This window comes from Seriola dumerili, unplaced genomic scaffold, assembly GCF_002260705.1.
Source record: "Seriola dumerili isolate Sdu_G_001 unplaced genomic scaffold, Sdu_1.0 BDQW01000002.1, whole genome shotgun sequence".
Taxonomy (NCBI): Eukaryota; Metazoa; Chordata; class Actinopteri; order Carangiformes; family Carangidae; genus Seriola; species Seriola dumerili.
In genome coordinates, this window is record NW_019174257.1 from 7,193,209 (window position 1) to 7,211,445 (window position 18,237).

The window sequence follows — 18,237 nt, forward strand, 5'->3', positions numbered from 1 at the left end:
GACTCCCATTTGTCCAGGACAGAAAGCTGCACCAGCGCCAGAAAGAATACCTACAGCTATCAGTATGAGATTGACAATTGGGGGCAAGCTCAAGAAGGTAATCAGCATGACCATCCTTAGACCTGACATTGACCAACTGTCTGAATCAACAAAGCAGGTGATCAGGCAAGAGCTCACTGTCTCATCAGAGGAAACCAATAGAAAGAAAAAGAGCCAGTTATTTGGAACTAGTAGGACAGCATCACCAATAGCGGTCGAGAGGTTGCGGCAAGCCCCTCAATTAAGCCATCAGCCAAGTGGAAGTGACAGGGGTTAACCAGAAAAGTCTCATAAAACCATGGGCAGTCACTAGCAGCTAACAAGCTCACACAAGCTGACTGCGCTGGCGCAAAATGATGACTGGTATAGTAGTATTCTAGTATAACCACAATTGTCACCTAATGGTCTTATGACTATACCTGCTAGCCACGTTGCAGGAAATATGTTCACAATGTCCTCTTCCTGAGTAAAATCACTGAATACTGGCCAGAACATTGTGATGTCACAGCGAAGTTGACCTATGACCATTTGGATATAAAATGTTGTCACTTCATCATTTTATCCTATTAGACATTTGTGTTAAATTGTGTCATAATAAACGTTTGAATTCATGAGTTATAGCCAAAAATGTGTTTGATGTCACCAGACCTTGACCTTTGATGACAAAAATCTAATCAGTTCATCCTTGAGTCCAACTGAATGTTTGTGCCAAATTTGAAGAAATCTTCTCAACATGTTAGTGATATATCGCGTTCACAAGAATGGGACGTGTTAACGTACGTATGGACCAAAAACCCTGAAAACATAATGCCTCCGGGCCCTGAGTGTCACTGGCATGGAGGCATAAAAATGTAAAGAAACAATTGTGTAGAATCACAAGAGAATATATTATTTTTAAACAATTCAGCCAACTACTACAAGCACTGATTGTGCTCAGATATTTGTAGCAAAAGTTTATTGAAAGACTAAGAAAACCATTTGAGTATTTCTTTATTTTAAAATGTTGTTTATCCCAGCTCCTTTCAGCCATGACTCGCATTTTGCATTGTGCATTTCGTGTGAACTTTTGTTTTGGAAAAGTACACTGAAATTAATAAAATAAACAACTAATGAATTAACACATTAACAAGTGCTAATTGGAGGCAAACATCTATAAGGCCAAAGGATACTGATATTTCACTCAAGGGTTGGCAAACCCTACTAGGGATAAAGCCCTAGTGAATACTGGACTTACATTCAACAGATGTAGACATTTAGGTCTGCTGAGCTGGTACCATTACAATAGTACTAGCTTATATATTAGCCATAAGAACTTCAAAATGAACTTGTTGCAGTGATTGTTGATATACTTTTAATAGTTTTAAAGACTAAAGTGTAAAAATGACTTCATAATGTTTTTACCTACTCCTTAAATCCATCATAGCAGACTAAAGAAATGCACAAGATAACAAAGACACCAGTAGACTTGACCTTGGGTGTCATAAGCTACTGATGTTTATTTCTGGTCTATTCAATTACAGTAGTGCTGTTGCCTCTCTCCTCCACCTGGCAGAATGAATCAATGAGCTGCATTGATCTGCCCACTCGCATGGCGTCTAATGACTAACTCAAGTCAGTGATGAGAGCACAAATTGGGAAAGAATATCAAGCCTAGCCTATTTTTAGAGAAAATCCGAGGAGGCTTAGGTAACACATTTGCTTTGCTATGGCCTCTGCCAGTGAAATGTTAACCCTACGGGAAGAGTTATTAACACTGATACAAATGTGACAGAAATGCGGGCCATAGACAGCCCACTGTACATACACAGTATCATCTACTGTCGATTTATAATAACAAAAAGAAAGAATTACCCAATACTGTTTGTTGATACAAAGAACAGCTCTCTCTGCTAATGTTATTTTAACGAATACCGTTTTACCATTAAATTGCTAAGGGTTTTTTTTCCTTATAAGGCAATTTTCAACCGTATCTTTATCTTAATCTTAGTCAAATGTGGCATTTCTCTCTAAAAACCACTGGCATCCCTCTCTGCCATTGGCCCCATCAACTACTGTTGATATTGTCAATTTTTTTGGCATCAGATTCAGGAACATGCATTTAAAGCTCAATCTTTGCATTGATTAGATGAATGTTGAAAGGTTTGCTCCTACAGATATTTTATGTTTAAGTTACTTCTGATCTTTTAGAAACTGAAAAGACATGTACACAACACTTTCTTCTGTCCCAGTCTTGACTTAGAACTTGACTAGCCAACAGCTCTGGCTGGTTTGTTTCCTGATAAAGCAGACACCAAATACATTTTCCAGCAAAGAAGACACAGAAGAGATTCTGAGAGGTTGGCACGGATAATGACTGCTTGGTACTTCAGCTGGCTAATAACAGTTTTTGGCAAAATAAGACAACAGGACTACATATTTTATGTGTGTGTATCACCTCTGATTGCCATCTTTCACAAAAACCTCCACACAATATTATTTTAATTAGCTCTTAACCACAGCACTAGTCCAACACTCTTCCATTTACTGAAGAGATAACTACAGAGGCAATCAGGCAGACGAGTTAGACCGCCACTGTTAATTACCCACACGCCAATAATGCGACAGAGCCTCTTATTAGCTCCCTACAATCCAAAGCTTCCCCACACTTCACTGCTTTGCCAGCTCCCCACGGCCAACTAAAGGAGATCTGCTTTTTAACAGGGGAGAAGAGGCTTATGGCTTAACTGTATTTTTTTAAGCACCTGCAGCAACTGCTCAGGATGGGTGTCCTTGTGTTGGCGGGAGGTAAGTGAATGTGCATTCTTCACTCTCTCACTCTGCACTTTTTATCAGGCAAGTTGTGAGGAAACTCAAAAGGGCAAATGTTTCAGGGTGTGTGATGTTCGCCATTTGACATTAATGGTAAGATACAGGAAGGACACGGTTTATTTGTTGCCATCAACAACATCCATCACATCAGTGGATTGTGGTTACTATTATTAGGCTCCCAGACATCAGCTCACAAGATAACGGAGATGGAGTTTAGCACAGTTGCTGTTAATTTTCAGAGACAAGTGAAATGTTGAACTGTGCAAAGGAGACATACGAAAGAGATCTGACACAGAAATTGTGGTGGAGCATGGGAAGGGAGTAACATGTTGAATATCAAAACACCAGCTTGACTAGAGGCAGTAAGACTAAAAGTGGAGGCAAAAGTGAGAGATGCACAGATGGAGAGAGAGAAATGGAAGTCAGCTGATGAGATATTTGCATCTTTCAGAACATATCTTTAGCTCTTACAACAACAAAGTGTTTCGGTTCTCTTGGGTACAACATTTGACTGGTCACTGACACACCAACACGCCTCCAAGCTGTTCGCTCTGACCTCCTCCTCCACTCCACACATCCTCCAAGCTGCCCATCCACTTGCTCCACTTTTTCCTCATCTTTTTGAGGAGCTTGGGCTGGGTTGGGAACTAATGCTGTTGTGGGCAGTAAAGCCCTTTGAGACATATGTGATACAGGGCTGTATTAATGAACTTGACTTGACTTGAAAAATCTTGTAAAATGAAACCCATGATAGCAATATGGCTGACATCTTAGTCTCCAGGGGGAGTCTACTAGATTTTATATATCCTAGCACTGTCTTGATCTGTCAATTGGCACAGACCGACCAGAAATTAGTCAATTTGTCAATTGGTCAATCAGTCAGATTGTGGATTAAACAGACATTTGAAAAAAAATATAGGTATATGCAAAGTCTGAAAATGTGTGGCGGTACTGTAAGGTCTAATAGTTGCAATGGACATACCTGTCTGAGTTTGAGGTAGAAGGTCTCACTGAAGGTCTTGCGGCTGAAGTACCAGAAACGTTCGTTTGATGGATAGACCCTGACCAGCGTTTCCAGAAGGAAGCGAACTGGCTCCACCACTTCAGTCACGACCAGGTCCACTGCCACAGTCATGTAGACTTGCTTATCTGGGACACACCAAGAAGAAAAGACAAGGTTACTATGGAGTTATGTGAGCCCCCTTAATTTCTTTTTTTTTTTTACTTAATATGAATCATCAATTTGTACAAAAGAAAAGACTGATTTCAGTCAGTGAAGCCCATTTACCTTTTGTCTTTACTGTGAAAAAGGTTAAATTACAGTATTAGGTACAAATGATACGCAGCTCTAGGTGCACTGCAGCTTTAAGAGCATTCAAAGTGTCAGGTTATGAGTAGTCCACCAGCCAAAAGCTAGTATACATTAGTAAATCTGCACCAACCTCTTTGGCAGAAAACTTATCTATTATAGCAATGGATTTTTTCTCTTTCAATACTCAGAGCTAGTATAACAATTTAACTTACAATGAATATATAGCTCCATAAATGTTCCCATAGGCTGAAGAGATTTTGCTATTCATCTGCTTCTACGACTTCTACTGGGAGGCAGGAAATACACATCATGTATCCTGTGGGGATGTCACACCCCCTAGTGGGTAAGGACATTACAATAACATTTCCAACAAATCTATCTGTCAGTTATCAGGTCAACTATTATCCTGCTAGATGAGCTCTGAAGCTAAACAGATGACAGGAGACCTTCATACACAAAGAGATGTGACCCTCTCACGAACCACTTGATGCTTCCGTTTTGTGGACAGTGTAATTGTAAAGGATGAATAAACAAATTGGAAAAAGAAGAGATGGGGCTGGAGAAGTTATTTCACAGTGTGGAAGCTTTATTATTCTACTCAATTAGTGGAAGGACATAAGATAAGCACCGGGATCTTAATATAAACCGTAATCATCATAATGTCAGGCTCAAACTGGTAGTTTAGAGAAATGTTTTTTTGAAGAAAAGGACTTGTTTGCAGTTTCCAGGAGCAATGAACTGCTAGTATCTTAGCACTGATACTTGATACTTAGATCATTTTTTGTGATAATAAAGACATTGCTTCTGATGGTTCAGACATCCCAGGTTTGGCATCACAGGCTACAAGTTACATTAAAACATAATAATTTGGAATCAATCAGCATTTTCTGCATAGTTAAAGCCAGATCAATTATAGAGGAAACACAAAACCATTCTGGACAAAGAATTCTTAGAGCTGCCTTTTTCTAGCCACTTTTATCAGATATTCACCAGAGCTTGAAAAACAAAACAATCGTTGGTCTATTAACTGATTACTTGTTCAGCAGGAAATTACTCAATAATTTTGACCTTGATCAGTGCTTTCAGAGGGAAGTAAACTGGTTTCAAAATCTTCACTTGTCCTCACCACCTGACATTACACTAGAACGCACGATAATGGGTGAAAAAACAACTGACTTTCATAAACTTCATAATTTGTTTCAACCTTTGAAATATTAACCAGTTCAGAGGCTCTCTCACTTCTTTCTGCCGTATTTGTGTGCGCGTACGTGTGTGTGTGTGTGTGTGTGTGTGTGTGAGTCAGGTTTTACACTGCCTGACTCCCATGAGGCAGACTGCTTCGACAGACCTGCCATCCACCTTCAAGTCAAACTCTGAGCCTTCGAGTCAGCAAGTTGCCAAGTCATCTAATTTGTTAGCTGTAATGGATTTGGTGAGGCAAGCTCTCTGCCCCGACACACTCTGAAGGGTCCGTCATGTCTGAACACATGTAAATGCTTTCATTTTAAAAAGGACAGGTACATAATACTAAATTAAATTCATTCGAATCCAATATGCTCATCTGAGTACACTCCGATTTATGAACACACACATTTCAGGCAACAATTCTGTTTTAAAACTTGAAAGTCAGGTTCAGTATGTTCAGATAAAATTCAGAAAACAGGTAAGACCAGATCAATAAACTCTCCCTCTTTCTACAACTTAATACCTACATTTATCTAACTACATCTGAACTATTACATGAACTAAGTATATTATCATTATCATTTTGTATAGTTTGTGTGTTTACAGTATTTAATGTCCACAAAGTTTTTTTTATCCAGTATCACATACAGTTTCCATACATGTCACAAAAATGTGCTGGATGGTGTGAAAAAGTCCCCCATTTCCATCATGGCTTATGTGATCAACTTGTGTTCAGAGGAGCCTCCGTGTTCAAAACAGAATCAGTAAAAAGAGAAAATTGTATACAACTCAAAAACTTGCATAGGTGTAAGATTATAAGACAGCACTGAACAGTGAATTGCATAAGATTAATCTCCTCACAATTCTGCTTTAAATTCTATTCTATCTCACACAAGTGTCAGCAGCTCTGTTGGCTCTGCTGCCTGATGTGATGTGATACGCTTCCATGTGCAAAAACATGCCCAGTTTTGACAAGTCATTGGTCACAAGGCCAAACACAAGACTATAAGATATGTTAGACAATGGAAGAAGGCAATTATCCCATCCAAGATCCACTGCAAGCACTGCACAGTTCCCAGACATGACCTTAAGCTTTGTGCAGGCCTCCAACACATTTGTGACAATAATGTATGGAAATAATTTCCACTCCACATGTGCGGTGAGCAAAAACTAAAAACAGGCAATGCTGGATGTACATCCTCAATATCATCATATCATAAATGCATGAAAACTGACTGTACGAACAAACTTAATGTGTCTTTATGTCTTTATACATGGTTGTAACTTAATCTAAAAATTTAAGAATTGCAAAGTGAAAAGCTTGCTAGTTTGGCATGGTAACTGAAATTCATCTTCACCTTTAGGTGTGTCTTCATTCAGTGCCTGGAAGGCTGCCATGTTGGGGTTCCAGGTTCCTGTGATTACGTAGGCCTTCCCATCAGAGCTCTTCCCCATCGACTCCTGTGTACATATTCATCCAATTGCTTATGTTCTTGTAGCAATATAATTTTATATTCTGTTAATTGCAAGTCACTTGAACATGACTTCATAAAAAAATAGTAAAATAAAATTAAAAAAATAATAAGAAAGATCATGACCAATAGTCAGGTATTTAAACTCCAGATACACTTATTCAACCCTGTCTACCCAATTAAAAAGGTTAAGTATAAGTATTATGTGTTCTGTGTTTTCATAAATGAGTGTGGTGCCTATTCTCCAGTGTTCCACAAATAAAAGGCACATACACTACTCTCAAGTATCATTATGCACTGTAAACTGTGTCAGTGTCTGCTCACCATGTCTAGGAGATGCATGTCACTGTTGCAGACTTTCTGTCCTGGACTCAGCAGCATCCCAAAACACCTAGAGGGAAAACACAGCAGGTACAATCACAAATCAATACTCACTAATTCCACTGCGGAGGTACAGTCTGCATCCACCAGCAGATTGAGTCAAATTATGTGGGAGGGAGAAGAAACTTAAATATGGAAAAAGAAAATTCACCAAACTATACTCATAAATATCATACTGGTAATGCATTATAATCTTTCAGGGATTTCTAGCATTGAGCTGATTTCAGAAATCATTGACAGGCAGGATTAAGCATTGGTCAATTTGTAAAGGTCATGAGTTGATCATTTGCCTGAAATCAAAATTATTTTGATAACCTGTGAATATCAAAAGAATCTAGTCTGGCATGTATAAGCCCCTTCAGGCAGATAAAACACCCTGCTCTCCCTGCCACTGCTGGCTGTAATTCATGGGCCTGGAGGAGGCCGAGACTAACTGTGATTTGGCCTGACCCTCTCAAGGATGCCCCTCACACAGAAAAGGGCATCATCACGCAGGGAGTTAAAAAGCAATAAAAAAAAAAGCAAAAAATTAAAAATTAAAAATTCAGGGGCATAGCATACAAAAGGCATACTACAGTGTTACTTACACCTACAGTATGATCAGAGGTCTTATTATCACATTTTGGATATCTAAATCTCTCTGTCCTCCATCTAAAATTGTACTGAAGCAGCATGTTTTATGTAGTTTCTGGTTCATCATACTAATCCAAAATTAATCACTCGGTACAGTAGTTCCCTCAGCTTTAGGTTACAGGTGCCATCAAGTGGTCAACATAGGAATGTCTGAGTTTCAGAAATGCATTACATAACACAATGCATTTACAGCTAATACAGCACTATCCCTGGATGGCTCAAACTGATTCTACAAAGAAGGGGTCAGATGACTCGTGACATTTCAATAGGATTAGTAAGCATAGACGGAAAGACTTCCAGGTAGAAGGCATTCTTTCTAACAGAGCACATGACGCAAACCATATGGCATTTCAAAAGAACTGTCAATTAAAACTTATGCTATTACAAAAATGAATATTAATACAAGAAATATACAGGCTGAACATCAGCTGAATCAGCTCTGAGCACAATAGGAGTTTCCACTGACACTAAAAATAAAGGAGAGGGCAGGTGTTTGTCTCCCTCTGATAGCAATAGGAGGTAAGGGGTGAGGAGGAACAGGGGGCATGATGACGTTGACCTAGTTTTTTAGTGCAACTGTGCTGCAAAAGCATGCAAACAAAAAATAAGGGAGACTTATATTTTTGTCAAAAGTGATTTAAAGATACAAGTACCTCTTTGCTTGGGGATTACTTTTATTTCTCTTGATGCTTGTGTGTATTGCTGCTGTATTTTGACCAGTGAGCTTGTGCACTGTCCTTGTGAAAGCAAGTCATTTCAAGCAGCCTGGTGCTTTCATCTGGAAAGTCATTGCATACTTCACCATAATGAAGTTCAGGACAAGGCTATAGATGCTGTGTTCATACCCAGCATGTTTAGAGCAGTGCTTTTGAGCTCTACATCATTAACTCCTTTGGTTCAGTTCATTTGTCCTGCTGAGACAGATGTCTGCCTCTAACTCTGCTGTTGCAGCACCAAGAGAACTGAAAATGCAAACTTCTTCCTTCCTTCAAGAAAAAGGTATAATAATTGGAATAAATGCAGTAGAAACACCTGCAAGGGTACACTGAAAAAAAGACCCCCCCCCCAGTGGCAGGTTACCATGGCCTCGCCATGCATCGTCTCTTTTTACAGTGGTCCTCACCTCTCAATGCCCAGCTCCTTGTTGCACATTTGCTGAACAGAAACCACAACCTTCTTCTGGACGCCCTGTCGAAGCTTGAAGTAGAACTTATCTCTGTCCTTCGGCACCGGACTGAGGGGAGGAAGAAGTGGGGGTGGGGGGGTGGGGGGGGTTATGTAATTCCATTTTGACATTGTGTATTGTTGTACTGTGTATATTTTTAATTTAGTTTGTTATGTATTATTGTTCTCTCTGGTTCAATATCAGTTTATTTTCTAGATCCTTATTACCTTAGTATGATTAACAAAATGAATAGTTAAAGATAAATCATGACATGCCTTCCAGAAAGTCCTCTCCTGAGTGCATCATATATTACAAACATCTGCTCTGCTTTCAGAACAGCTACTGGAACATTTTATTTCGGAGAAGAACAGATAATAGTAAGAAAATGAAAATCCATTTCTAAAATACTCGATATATGATGGCTTGTGAAAATGGAAAAATTGCCTCACTGTGCCGATAAGCTTTATGCTCTTTACGGATGAACAATAACAGACAGATAAAATAGTATTCCAGCAGCACATTAACAGTAGCACACACCTTTCCAACTACCAACATGTGACACCCACAGTCCTGAGCTGATAAGAAAAAAAAATTCTGTTTGTGTTCAATTCACATATTTCACAGAGTTCTCCTTAGAAAAAAAATAGAACAATGATGCTACACCATCATACTACAACCTACAGCATCATACTTCTTCCAGAAAAAGGCTGTTAAATGCATACTCTCGTGTGGTTTGAGCATAATATAAAATTATAATGACAGCATACTTTTCTGAAAATTAATGAACACATTTATACTCCAAAATTTTGTGAAGACACCTGTGTTTAAACCAAGAGTGTACATATCAGCGTGTATGTGTGTGTGTGTGTGTGTGTGTGTGTGTGTGTGTGTGTGTGTGTGTGTGTGTGTGTGTGGACCAAGTACCTGTAGTTGCCCTTGCCATCGTCCTCTTTGACCTCCAGTGAGACTGTGAAGGTGTAGAGGTCGCTGTCGGGCGGACTGGACAGCGCTGTGTCCCTGATGTCTGCCGGCCGAGACGAACGCCGAAAGGCTGTGGAGAAACTGTACAGGATACGACTGACCTGGATGGAAAAGGACAAAAGGAGATGATGAATAAACACAGAAGCTTTGTAGACAGAAAATGGAAGGAGGTGGGGAGAAGAAAACAACTAAATAAAAAAATTATAATATATAAGTGGAATATAAAATATAGATGGAAGAGAATCTCATTTAATAGCAAGCAGAAAAGATAAAATAAAATGTTGCAAAAGGAAATGATATGATAGAATCAATATACACAAACAGGAATGAACAGAGCATGAAAATTAAGTAGAATCGACTGGAGATTATTGAGAAAATATAACAGAAGACAACAGTGCCACCAGCTGGATCAGCAGTGTCAGTACTTAAAGGACTGGAGTAAATGTCAACCATATATGGTGTGCATGCTGTTTGTTAAAAAGAAGTACAGAGTCTGTTCTTAAAGATGGACGATATGGTTATTGTGGGTATTACAGTGCAGAGCAGAGCCTGTAGTCAGCTTCACAATTCTGCCACTTAAGAATGAATACACTATGGACAAAAACACACCAGTCATGGAGGTGTACTGTATCTTATACTGTTAGTGGATGTAATACTTATACACTCCACTCTCCTGGTACATCATGGTGGCTTCAAATTATATCTGCCAGACCAGCAATGTTGGTACTAAAAGTAATGAGTAAAACTTTTAAAGAAAACCGGGGCCGCACATTTTGCCTGTGTGTCTCACTCTCCTTCTTCTTACCAATGTTGTACATCTTTATTATATAGTGTCTTTGGAATATAAAATTTTGGAAAACCTTCTCCACATTTTTCTCAAACAAAAATATTTCTTAATAGTTATGTTTCCCCTTCCTTGACACCTGCCATTTTTTTGTCTAATTGCACAACATTAAGTATTACACATTATGTCACTGAGCAGCCAGTTGTCTAGAGGGCCTGAATTAAAACAAGTTGTATCTAAATGTTATGGGATTAAGTACACCACAGTGGACTGAAAACCATGTTAAATTGCAGTTTGTAACATAGACTACATGTATGTAACTCACAGCTTCTTTAATGTGGCAGGAGAAGACGTGGATCTGGAAGTCCTCAGAACTTCGATAACTCTCGGTGAAGGAGAAACAGTCACTTTCCACTGAGCCCTCTCGTCCACGAGCACAGAACAACACTTTGTAAATGGGGAAGGACGCGATCTCTGTACCTGAAGCCTGGTCCACAATCCTGGAAAGAGATATGTTATTTTACATGTGAAAATATGTTAAATTAATCATCAGTATGTCAGTAGATTGAAAATACTAAACAATAATTTGTTAATGAGTTAATCTGTTTTATTTTTGTCAAAAATCTCTTTTAACATTTACAGTATTACCAAGATTGATGTATTTTCATTTGATCTCTACAGACATCCCAGAGCGAATATCTAACACTTTGAAACTTTTAAGATGTTGCGTGTTAACATGTAGAACTGGCATCAGATACTATTTTTTCATTTGGGCTCAACACGAGTTCAGTACAGTAACAGTCTACTTCAATGAATGGCATTACATTTTATACTCAACCGAGCTTCCATCCAATCAGGAGGTAAGGCATCTATGTCAATGCAATTTCAACATGGTCGTAAAAAGCCATGTCTCACTTCCTCTGTGGTGTATCTAAACATTTCATGTTCCCTTTTCATTTCATGACTCAGAATGGTTGAAAACGTTCTCTCAACTCATTTAATATCCCCATCACTTCTTCTGCCGACTGACAGGCATCAGATGTGATGGGTACCTTTAATAAGCACATAATTCATGATATTCTGTTTTTGGTTGATCTCCTTGGTTGTATGTACCAGAACCTGTGATGTGTAATGTGGCTTTACTAAACAAGTAGTGATGTATTGTGGTGGTCAGGCTCAGGCTTTTTAGACATGTCTTGTGGTCTTCTTTTAGTTGTTATCACTTATCACTTATGTCCATCTGTTTCACAACAAGTCTATCAGTCCACGAATATGGTGTTAACAATGCCCTAAGTTTTAGTACGTATACTACCCATTTGCAGTTTAAATATGTTAAACTACCATTCTTAACAAAATGATCTACTTTACTTTTAGGCCATTTTTATTGACCCCAGTCGTAATACACACAGTTCCACTCTTAATGTATTATTGACCTGACAGAGCCATCTGGTCCACAAGGGACATGTAGGGTGATGGGGATGGGGATAGCACTCTCAGCTCGCAGGGTGGCCATGGCCTTCTGCGCCTCTGCCTCATTGCGAGGGGCTTTGACCCAGGTGCAGCCCAGGTAGGACAGCTTGTTGAACTGGACACTGTCTTCCTCCAGGACCGTGGGGCTGGGTGGTGCTGGACATGCTTCTGTGGACAAACAGAAAGGTTGTGATATTGTTCATTTTTCTGAAAAGGTGAAATGTGTTCTTGGGGTTTTCTGTCCACATTATAAGATAAATGGAAATCTCTCTCTCTCATCATAGTAAGATAATTGTGTTATTAGCATTACACAAGAACATATACCATGAGTCTGGCATACCGTCAAAGCATAATGAGGAAATGAAATTTTCTGGATTTTCACATTTCGTAGTCTACCAGCTACAACAGACTGGTGCATTTTAAGAAGAGAGACAGAAAGAGACAAGTCAAAACAAAAAACACACAACAGGGGAAGTTGTGGGGAGGGGGGTCTTTTCTGAAATGGCCTTTGACCTGGAACTTTCACACTTTGCAAACAGGAAGTAGAACAATGAGCAGCAGCTTGACTTCCACTGCTGACTGGCTCTTAATCTACCCCACACTAAGCATTTCCTCTTAGCTCACTCTGCAGTTGTGCATTGTTAAGCACGAAACACCAGTAACAAGAAGACATGTAGGTGCAAGTCAATAAATAGAGACAAGTAGTCCTAATGTAAAACATCCGTCTGGACTTTAAAATAGATTTTTATAGTGTTTAACAAAGCTCATCTATACAGAAAGAGTTGGTTACGTCTGACCCGCCTAAGGCATATATGAAATTAATTGTCATGATTATTCTCAAGCACCCAACAACTTTCCATCTTTTACCTGCTTATTTTTCCCAAACCTGTTTTACACCACATAGAGCATGTTTAAAAATAATTATATAGTACCAAGTTTGGACATACCTTGCTTTTTTGCAGTTTGCTGTGCTCTAAAATTCATTGTTAGCAACATTGAATTTCTGCCTGTGTGTCTGGGGAGACAGCATGTGCTTCCTTCCTCTGTGACACATGGTTTCACTCTTAATTTCATTTTCATTTCACCTGAAAGTAAGGGGCTTCAACACCATGTTTAGATACTGACAAGTACCTTTCTGCAGTATCTGAAGAGGTAAAGCTTCCGGTCTCTCAAATGAAAGAGTGGGTTTAAAAAAAAAAACAAAAAAAAAGACCACTGTTTAAACAAGCACATTTGTGTTTTTTGTGTACAGTAGTTGGGTGTTAGATATTTAAGACTTAGTTGAAAACCAGAACCGTAACGAAACAGGGACAGACAGTAATCCAAAGGATTAGGACAGTCATAATGCAACACCCAAGTCTTCCAGGGCAGAATGAAATCATAGGATCTCAAATTGTTAAACATAATTAACATGTGGTTGGGCACGTGACTCCATAAAGCCCAGATAATGAAATATAATTTCACCATTAATGCAGTTTAATAATGAGAAGCCCCAGAGGGAGTGGAGCCTGTAAATTGTAACCCAGGTAGTGCTAATGCCTTGCACATGCCACTGAGGTTAACAGTGCAGTATATCAACTACGGTTAGAGTGCTGTTTTTCTTTTTTTCTGGGCCAGCCTGTCCTTGCTGATATACAGGGCAGTTAAGCAGCAAGTTCAGATACCAGCCTTTCCAATCTGATATGGCAAAAGTAGATTTTGGTATGTCAATGGCATGCATACAGCTGCATGAGGTCAGTTTTAAACAATTTTCATCAAAGAATGCTTTTCACATTGGTATTTTCACTCTGATGTAAACATGAGACAATTCAAACATACACCCCACTCTAATAAAGGATTGCTTATATCAGAGTTTTTGCTCAACTGTTGATATTCTTTCCTGAAAAACATTAGCCTTTCAATTTTACCTAAACTGTTCCATCAAGTCCTCCATTCGTTGTATTTTATTGCCCCACATGCTAAAGGCTGAACAGCCAAGCTATAAGCCAATATATAACAATTTACATCAACATTATGTCACAGTGACAGTGGTAAGTTCAGATTTAATCACTTAAATCCCATACCAATAGGACTCACAATGAAATTAGTGACTGTTTGACAGTAATGTCTTGCGAAAAAAGATTTTGCCAACTTATATCATAGACACAATGAGTGTAATACACCAAAGAACATACCTGGAGGTCGGGATTCTAGGACTTGGCTCTCTGGGTCCCTGTGCTTCTCCATCTTTTCCACACTGCTCTTCTCCACCTTCACCTCATCATCATTATCATCCAACACCTCCTCCATAGCTTTTTCCAGCTGCTCACTTCCATTCCAGGACATCTAAGGGAGAGAAAACAGCGGACATGGGGCAAAGAGAAACAAGAGGAGATAAAGCAGTGAGGAAAGGGAAACATAAAGATAGATGAAGACAGACTGGAGCTTCCTGGACTGACTCAATCCTTATGCAAGAGCTTGTAAATCACCTTGTTTCGACTTGCTGATATCACGCTTTCTTGGGTTGTAATCACACAGCAAAATTACATGAACATTACATCCATTGGTGATCTAACCAGCCACAACAGCTTCAGTAGGAGCTCGATGGGGGACAAAAGATGTTTTAGCTGCTGTGTTTGCCCTTTTGAAACTCAAATTTGACCTGCAGCCTTCAGGTGGCTTCATTTTGGATACTTTTGTGCCATAACGTGTGTCCATCTGTGGTTCTGACCTTGAGTCTTGGTTTGCCCTCGGAGCCCTGCGGTGACCCAGCAGCACTGGACTGTACCAGAACAAACTCCTCACTGGTGACGGTGGCCACGGACTCGGTAGAGCTGCTAACTTTTCCCAGTGAGGAGCTGTCATCCATGGCTGGCTGGTTTACTCAGGGTCGGCTGGGGAGACCAGGGTTAAAGCTCTCCCCCTTCCCTCTCCTGTCCGCCCAGCGCTGTAGGCAGCCTGCATGCACAACAAATGGAGCAGCATTAGATTGTTCATTATAATGAATCATGTATCATGTGATCATGTACATTACAGTGACAGTGTTGTCACTGTAATGTACATGACAACACCAAACCACAATGACCCTTCCAGGACTTAGACATGCCAGAGACATGTCAAACAACTCGGCCACGTTTTTAGGTTGCAAGTCTGGGGCGAAGTTAATCTAACCACCCTGTCATCTTTGAGTTAAGGATACCAACCCAGACATTAGGACAATTTGTAAACCTAACCACAAATCTGATGTTGCACAATTCCTAAAATTGTTTTCAGTGCTTAGGGTACAATTAAGTCTCTTCCTGATCACTCAGGGATTAGCCAGTCACAGTCTCTGACAGGCCAAGCTGGCAGCCAAATGGGGTCAGAGAGCTTCCCTTAATCACTGTCGTAGATGATGGTTCCATTTTCAACATACTTCTGATGCAGAACTTTGAGAGCATTAAACGGTTAAATACTCATCATGCTTCAGTGGTATTATAACACCAGCAGTTGGTTTCAGTTGAATATTCTGTTGCTGTATTAGCCCCTACAGGCACAATAATATAGCATTAGCTGTATGCATTCTTTTATTATAGCTGTTTTGTGATTTGGAACCCTTGGATCTAATAACTGGTTGAACCTCCTTTGGCACAAATAATCTCAAACAAGCTCTTCCTGTAGCTGCTGATCAGACCTGCACAATGTTCAGAAGGAATTCTGGACCATCATTCCTTAAAGAGCAGCTTCAGCTCTGCCATATTCTAAGGATGTCTGGTGTGAGCGACTCTCCTCAGGTCATTTCACAGCATCTCCACTTGGTGAAGATCAGGGCACAGAAATCATTCTGTAGTGGATTTACTTTGATATTTAGCAGCGTTGTCCTGGCTCATCACCAAACTTCTACTGAGCTTCAGGAGATGGACAGCCACCCTGACATTAACCTGTAAGATACCTTGATAAATGTGGGAATTCATTTTCCTCTCAATGATGACTTTCAGCTTTATGCAAATCAACACATTGTAAGTCTTCTAAGATTTTTTTTGGTGATGCATTTTTCACATCAGCAAATGCTTCTTGTGAATACCAAACTCAAAATGTTTTATTGTTTTCTGTAAGTCAGAGTAGCTCTAACCCACACCTCCGATCTGGTTTCATTGACTTGACTTTGATAACTGCTGACTCTAGTTATCTTTTGTTCATGTCATTAGGATAGGTGTTCAAACTCCAGCAACACTTACAGTATACTTTATTATTAACTTTATTATTAGGGTTAGACGATGACCCTGATAATAAAAGTTCTTCTCTATACTAGTGTTGCTGGTGTTTTGACCTCTTTAGATTTTTTCCTTTCTTCATGCATGTTGGTGAAGTTGTGCTAGAAATCTCTACTTTGCTTCTACATTAGGGTAGTGGTTCACATACTGTTTACAGCCTACACTGTGAATGTTTTAATGATGTATTCAATATGGAACAGAACAATACAATGATTTGTGTGCCAAAGCTATGAAAGCCAAGGACCTAAGGTTAGCCTGCTTAGTATCCACATTTAAATCTCTCTTTAAAACCCATTTTCATAAAAAGGCTTTTTTATGTCTTAAGGCAGCAGCTTGGGTAACTTGTATTTCAATCTTTGTGCAATTCAGTCCTTGTATGCTTACTGCTTGTTTCACTCTCTCTTTTGATGTTGTTTATTTGCAATATGTTGTTTTGAATGTCTTTAACTTTATTGTGTTTTATGTTTTATTCTGTTTTACTTCTACAAGCATCTTGTAACTTTGTTAGGAAAGTTGCAATACAAAAAAAGTTCATTATTCTCATTATAAATGTACAGCTCAAGCATCTGCCAAACAGCTGGGGTTTGAGGTATATAGAGTTCAAAACAAAAGTATGAAGGGGACATTCATTCACACACAGTGACATGATTACATGCACACAAAAGGCATTCATACACACTTAACCCAGGCAAATTATATTCATACATGCACATGCACGTGTACATGGACGCAGACTCACATAAGGAAAGCAACAGTATCATGTGCTCCAATCATACTTATTCAATTACACAGAGCACAGCACGAAGCAGAAAAGTGAACACTCCCACTGATTCACTTAGCTGGAAAGAGTTGCAATGAGAGGGAACCCAGATAAGAAACACAAATAATGTCAGGGCAGGCTGGGAAATTAAGTAATTTAGAGCAAACTTCAACTGGATTTCATGTCTTCTGAAGTCCAGACAGGATCTGAAGCATGTGATATACACATTCCAGCCACACAGAAGTGGATATTAATTACAATTACTTAATGCTGACAGTGCCAGTACAGAACATCCCATTAGCTCCCTTACACGAATGCACACCCTCATAATGGTACAGAAAGGCAACACATAACACAATATTTTGTGTACAACTGCATGTGATAAAATTCATTTTAACAGCAAAAGGAAAGAAAGAAACAGACAAACTGTGATGAAGGCCTTTCAAATACTATCTATGTCAAAACAAGTGTAGTAAAATATGGTTTGAATGATTTATCCATTGAAGGCTAATTTTACATGTATCTATCAGCTGCTAAGTGGTCACTAAAAACCAGGTTATTATACACATAGAACAGTATTCACCAAGATTAGACTGTTTCTGCTCTCTCTAACTCTTGCTGTCCTTGAGTGACTGAACAGTCTCTTCCTCTCTGGCCTTAACTCTAAACATCATAGAAAAGTAGCACCCAGTTATTACAAGACTACTCCTCCAGTACAGTCCCAGTTGGCAGCCTCGTTACCAAACCACTGCCCGCATGGAAACTGTGAGTGTCCAGTGGTGTAGACAGACTGCACAACACCCACAGGCACAGGGCTATCCAGACAGATTACATCTGTATGGGTGCATGAGTTTCTGTGGGTTGTCATGCCCTGCTATAATGTTACAGATACAACAGTGTCCACAGACACATGAAATCAAAAACACTGTAAGTGAGTGAGAGGAGTAAACTATAAGGAAATCAAAGTACAAGGTTTGACAACCCAAAATCTATGATTACATTCTATTTGATGGCA

At 39.4% G+C, this 18,237-nt stretch overlaps 1 protein-coding gene across 2 annotated transcripts in view; it reads right to left on the bottom strand.

Annotated features, from left to right (window-relative positions):
* Nucleotides 1-18,237, bottom strand: part of rabgap1l (RAB GTPase activating protein 1 like) — a 115,407-nt gene that overhangs the window by 94,284 nt on the left and 2,886 nt on the right. For both annotated transcript variants that reach the window (XM_022754363.1, XM_022754450.1), the window contains exons 2-10: nt 14,941-15,167; nt 14,405-14,555; nt 12,194-12,398; nt 11,086-11,260; nt 9,920-10,077; nt 8,954-9,064; nt 7,141-7,207; nt 6,703-6,805; nt 3,830-3,996 (exon numbers count right to left, since the gene is read on the bottom strand). In XM_022754363.1, the coding sequence (XP_022610084.1) occupies nt 3,830-3,996; nt 6,703-6,805; nt 7,141-7,207; nt 8,954-9,064; nt 9,920-10,077; nt 11,086-11,260; nt 12,194-12,398; nt 14,405-14,555; nt 14,941-15,078 (1,275 nt within the window). In that variant the 5' untranslated portion in view covers nt 15,079-15,167. The remainder of the gene's footprint in view (nt 1-3,829; nt 3,997-6,702; nt 6,806-7,140; nt 7,208-8,953; nt 9,065-9,919; nt 10,078-11,085; nt 11,261-12,193; nt 12,399-14,404; nt 14,556-14,940; nt 15,168-18,237) is intronic.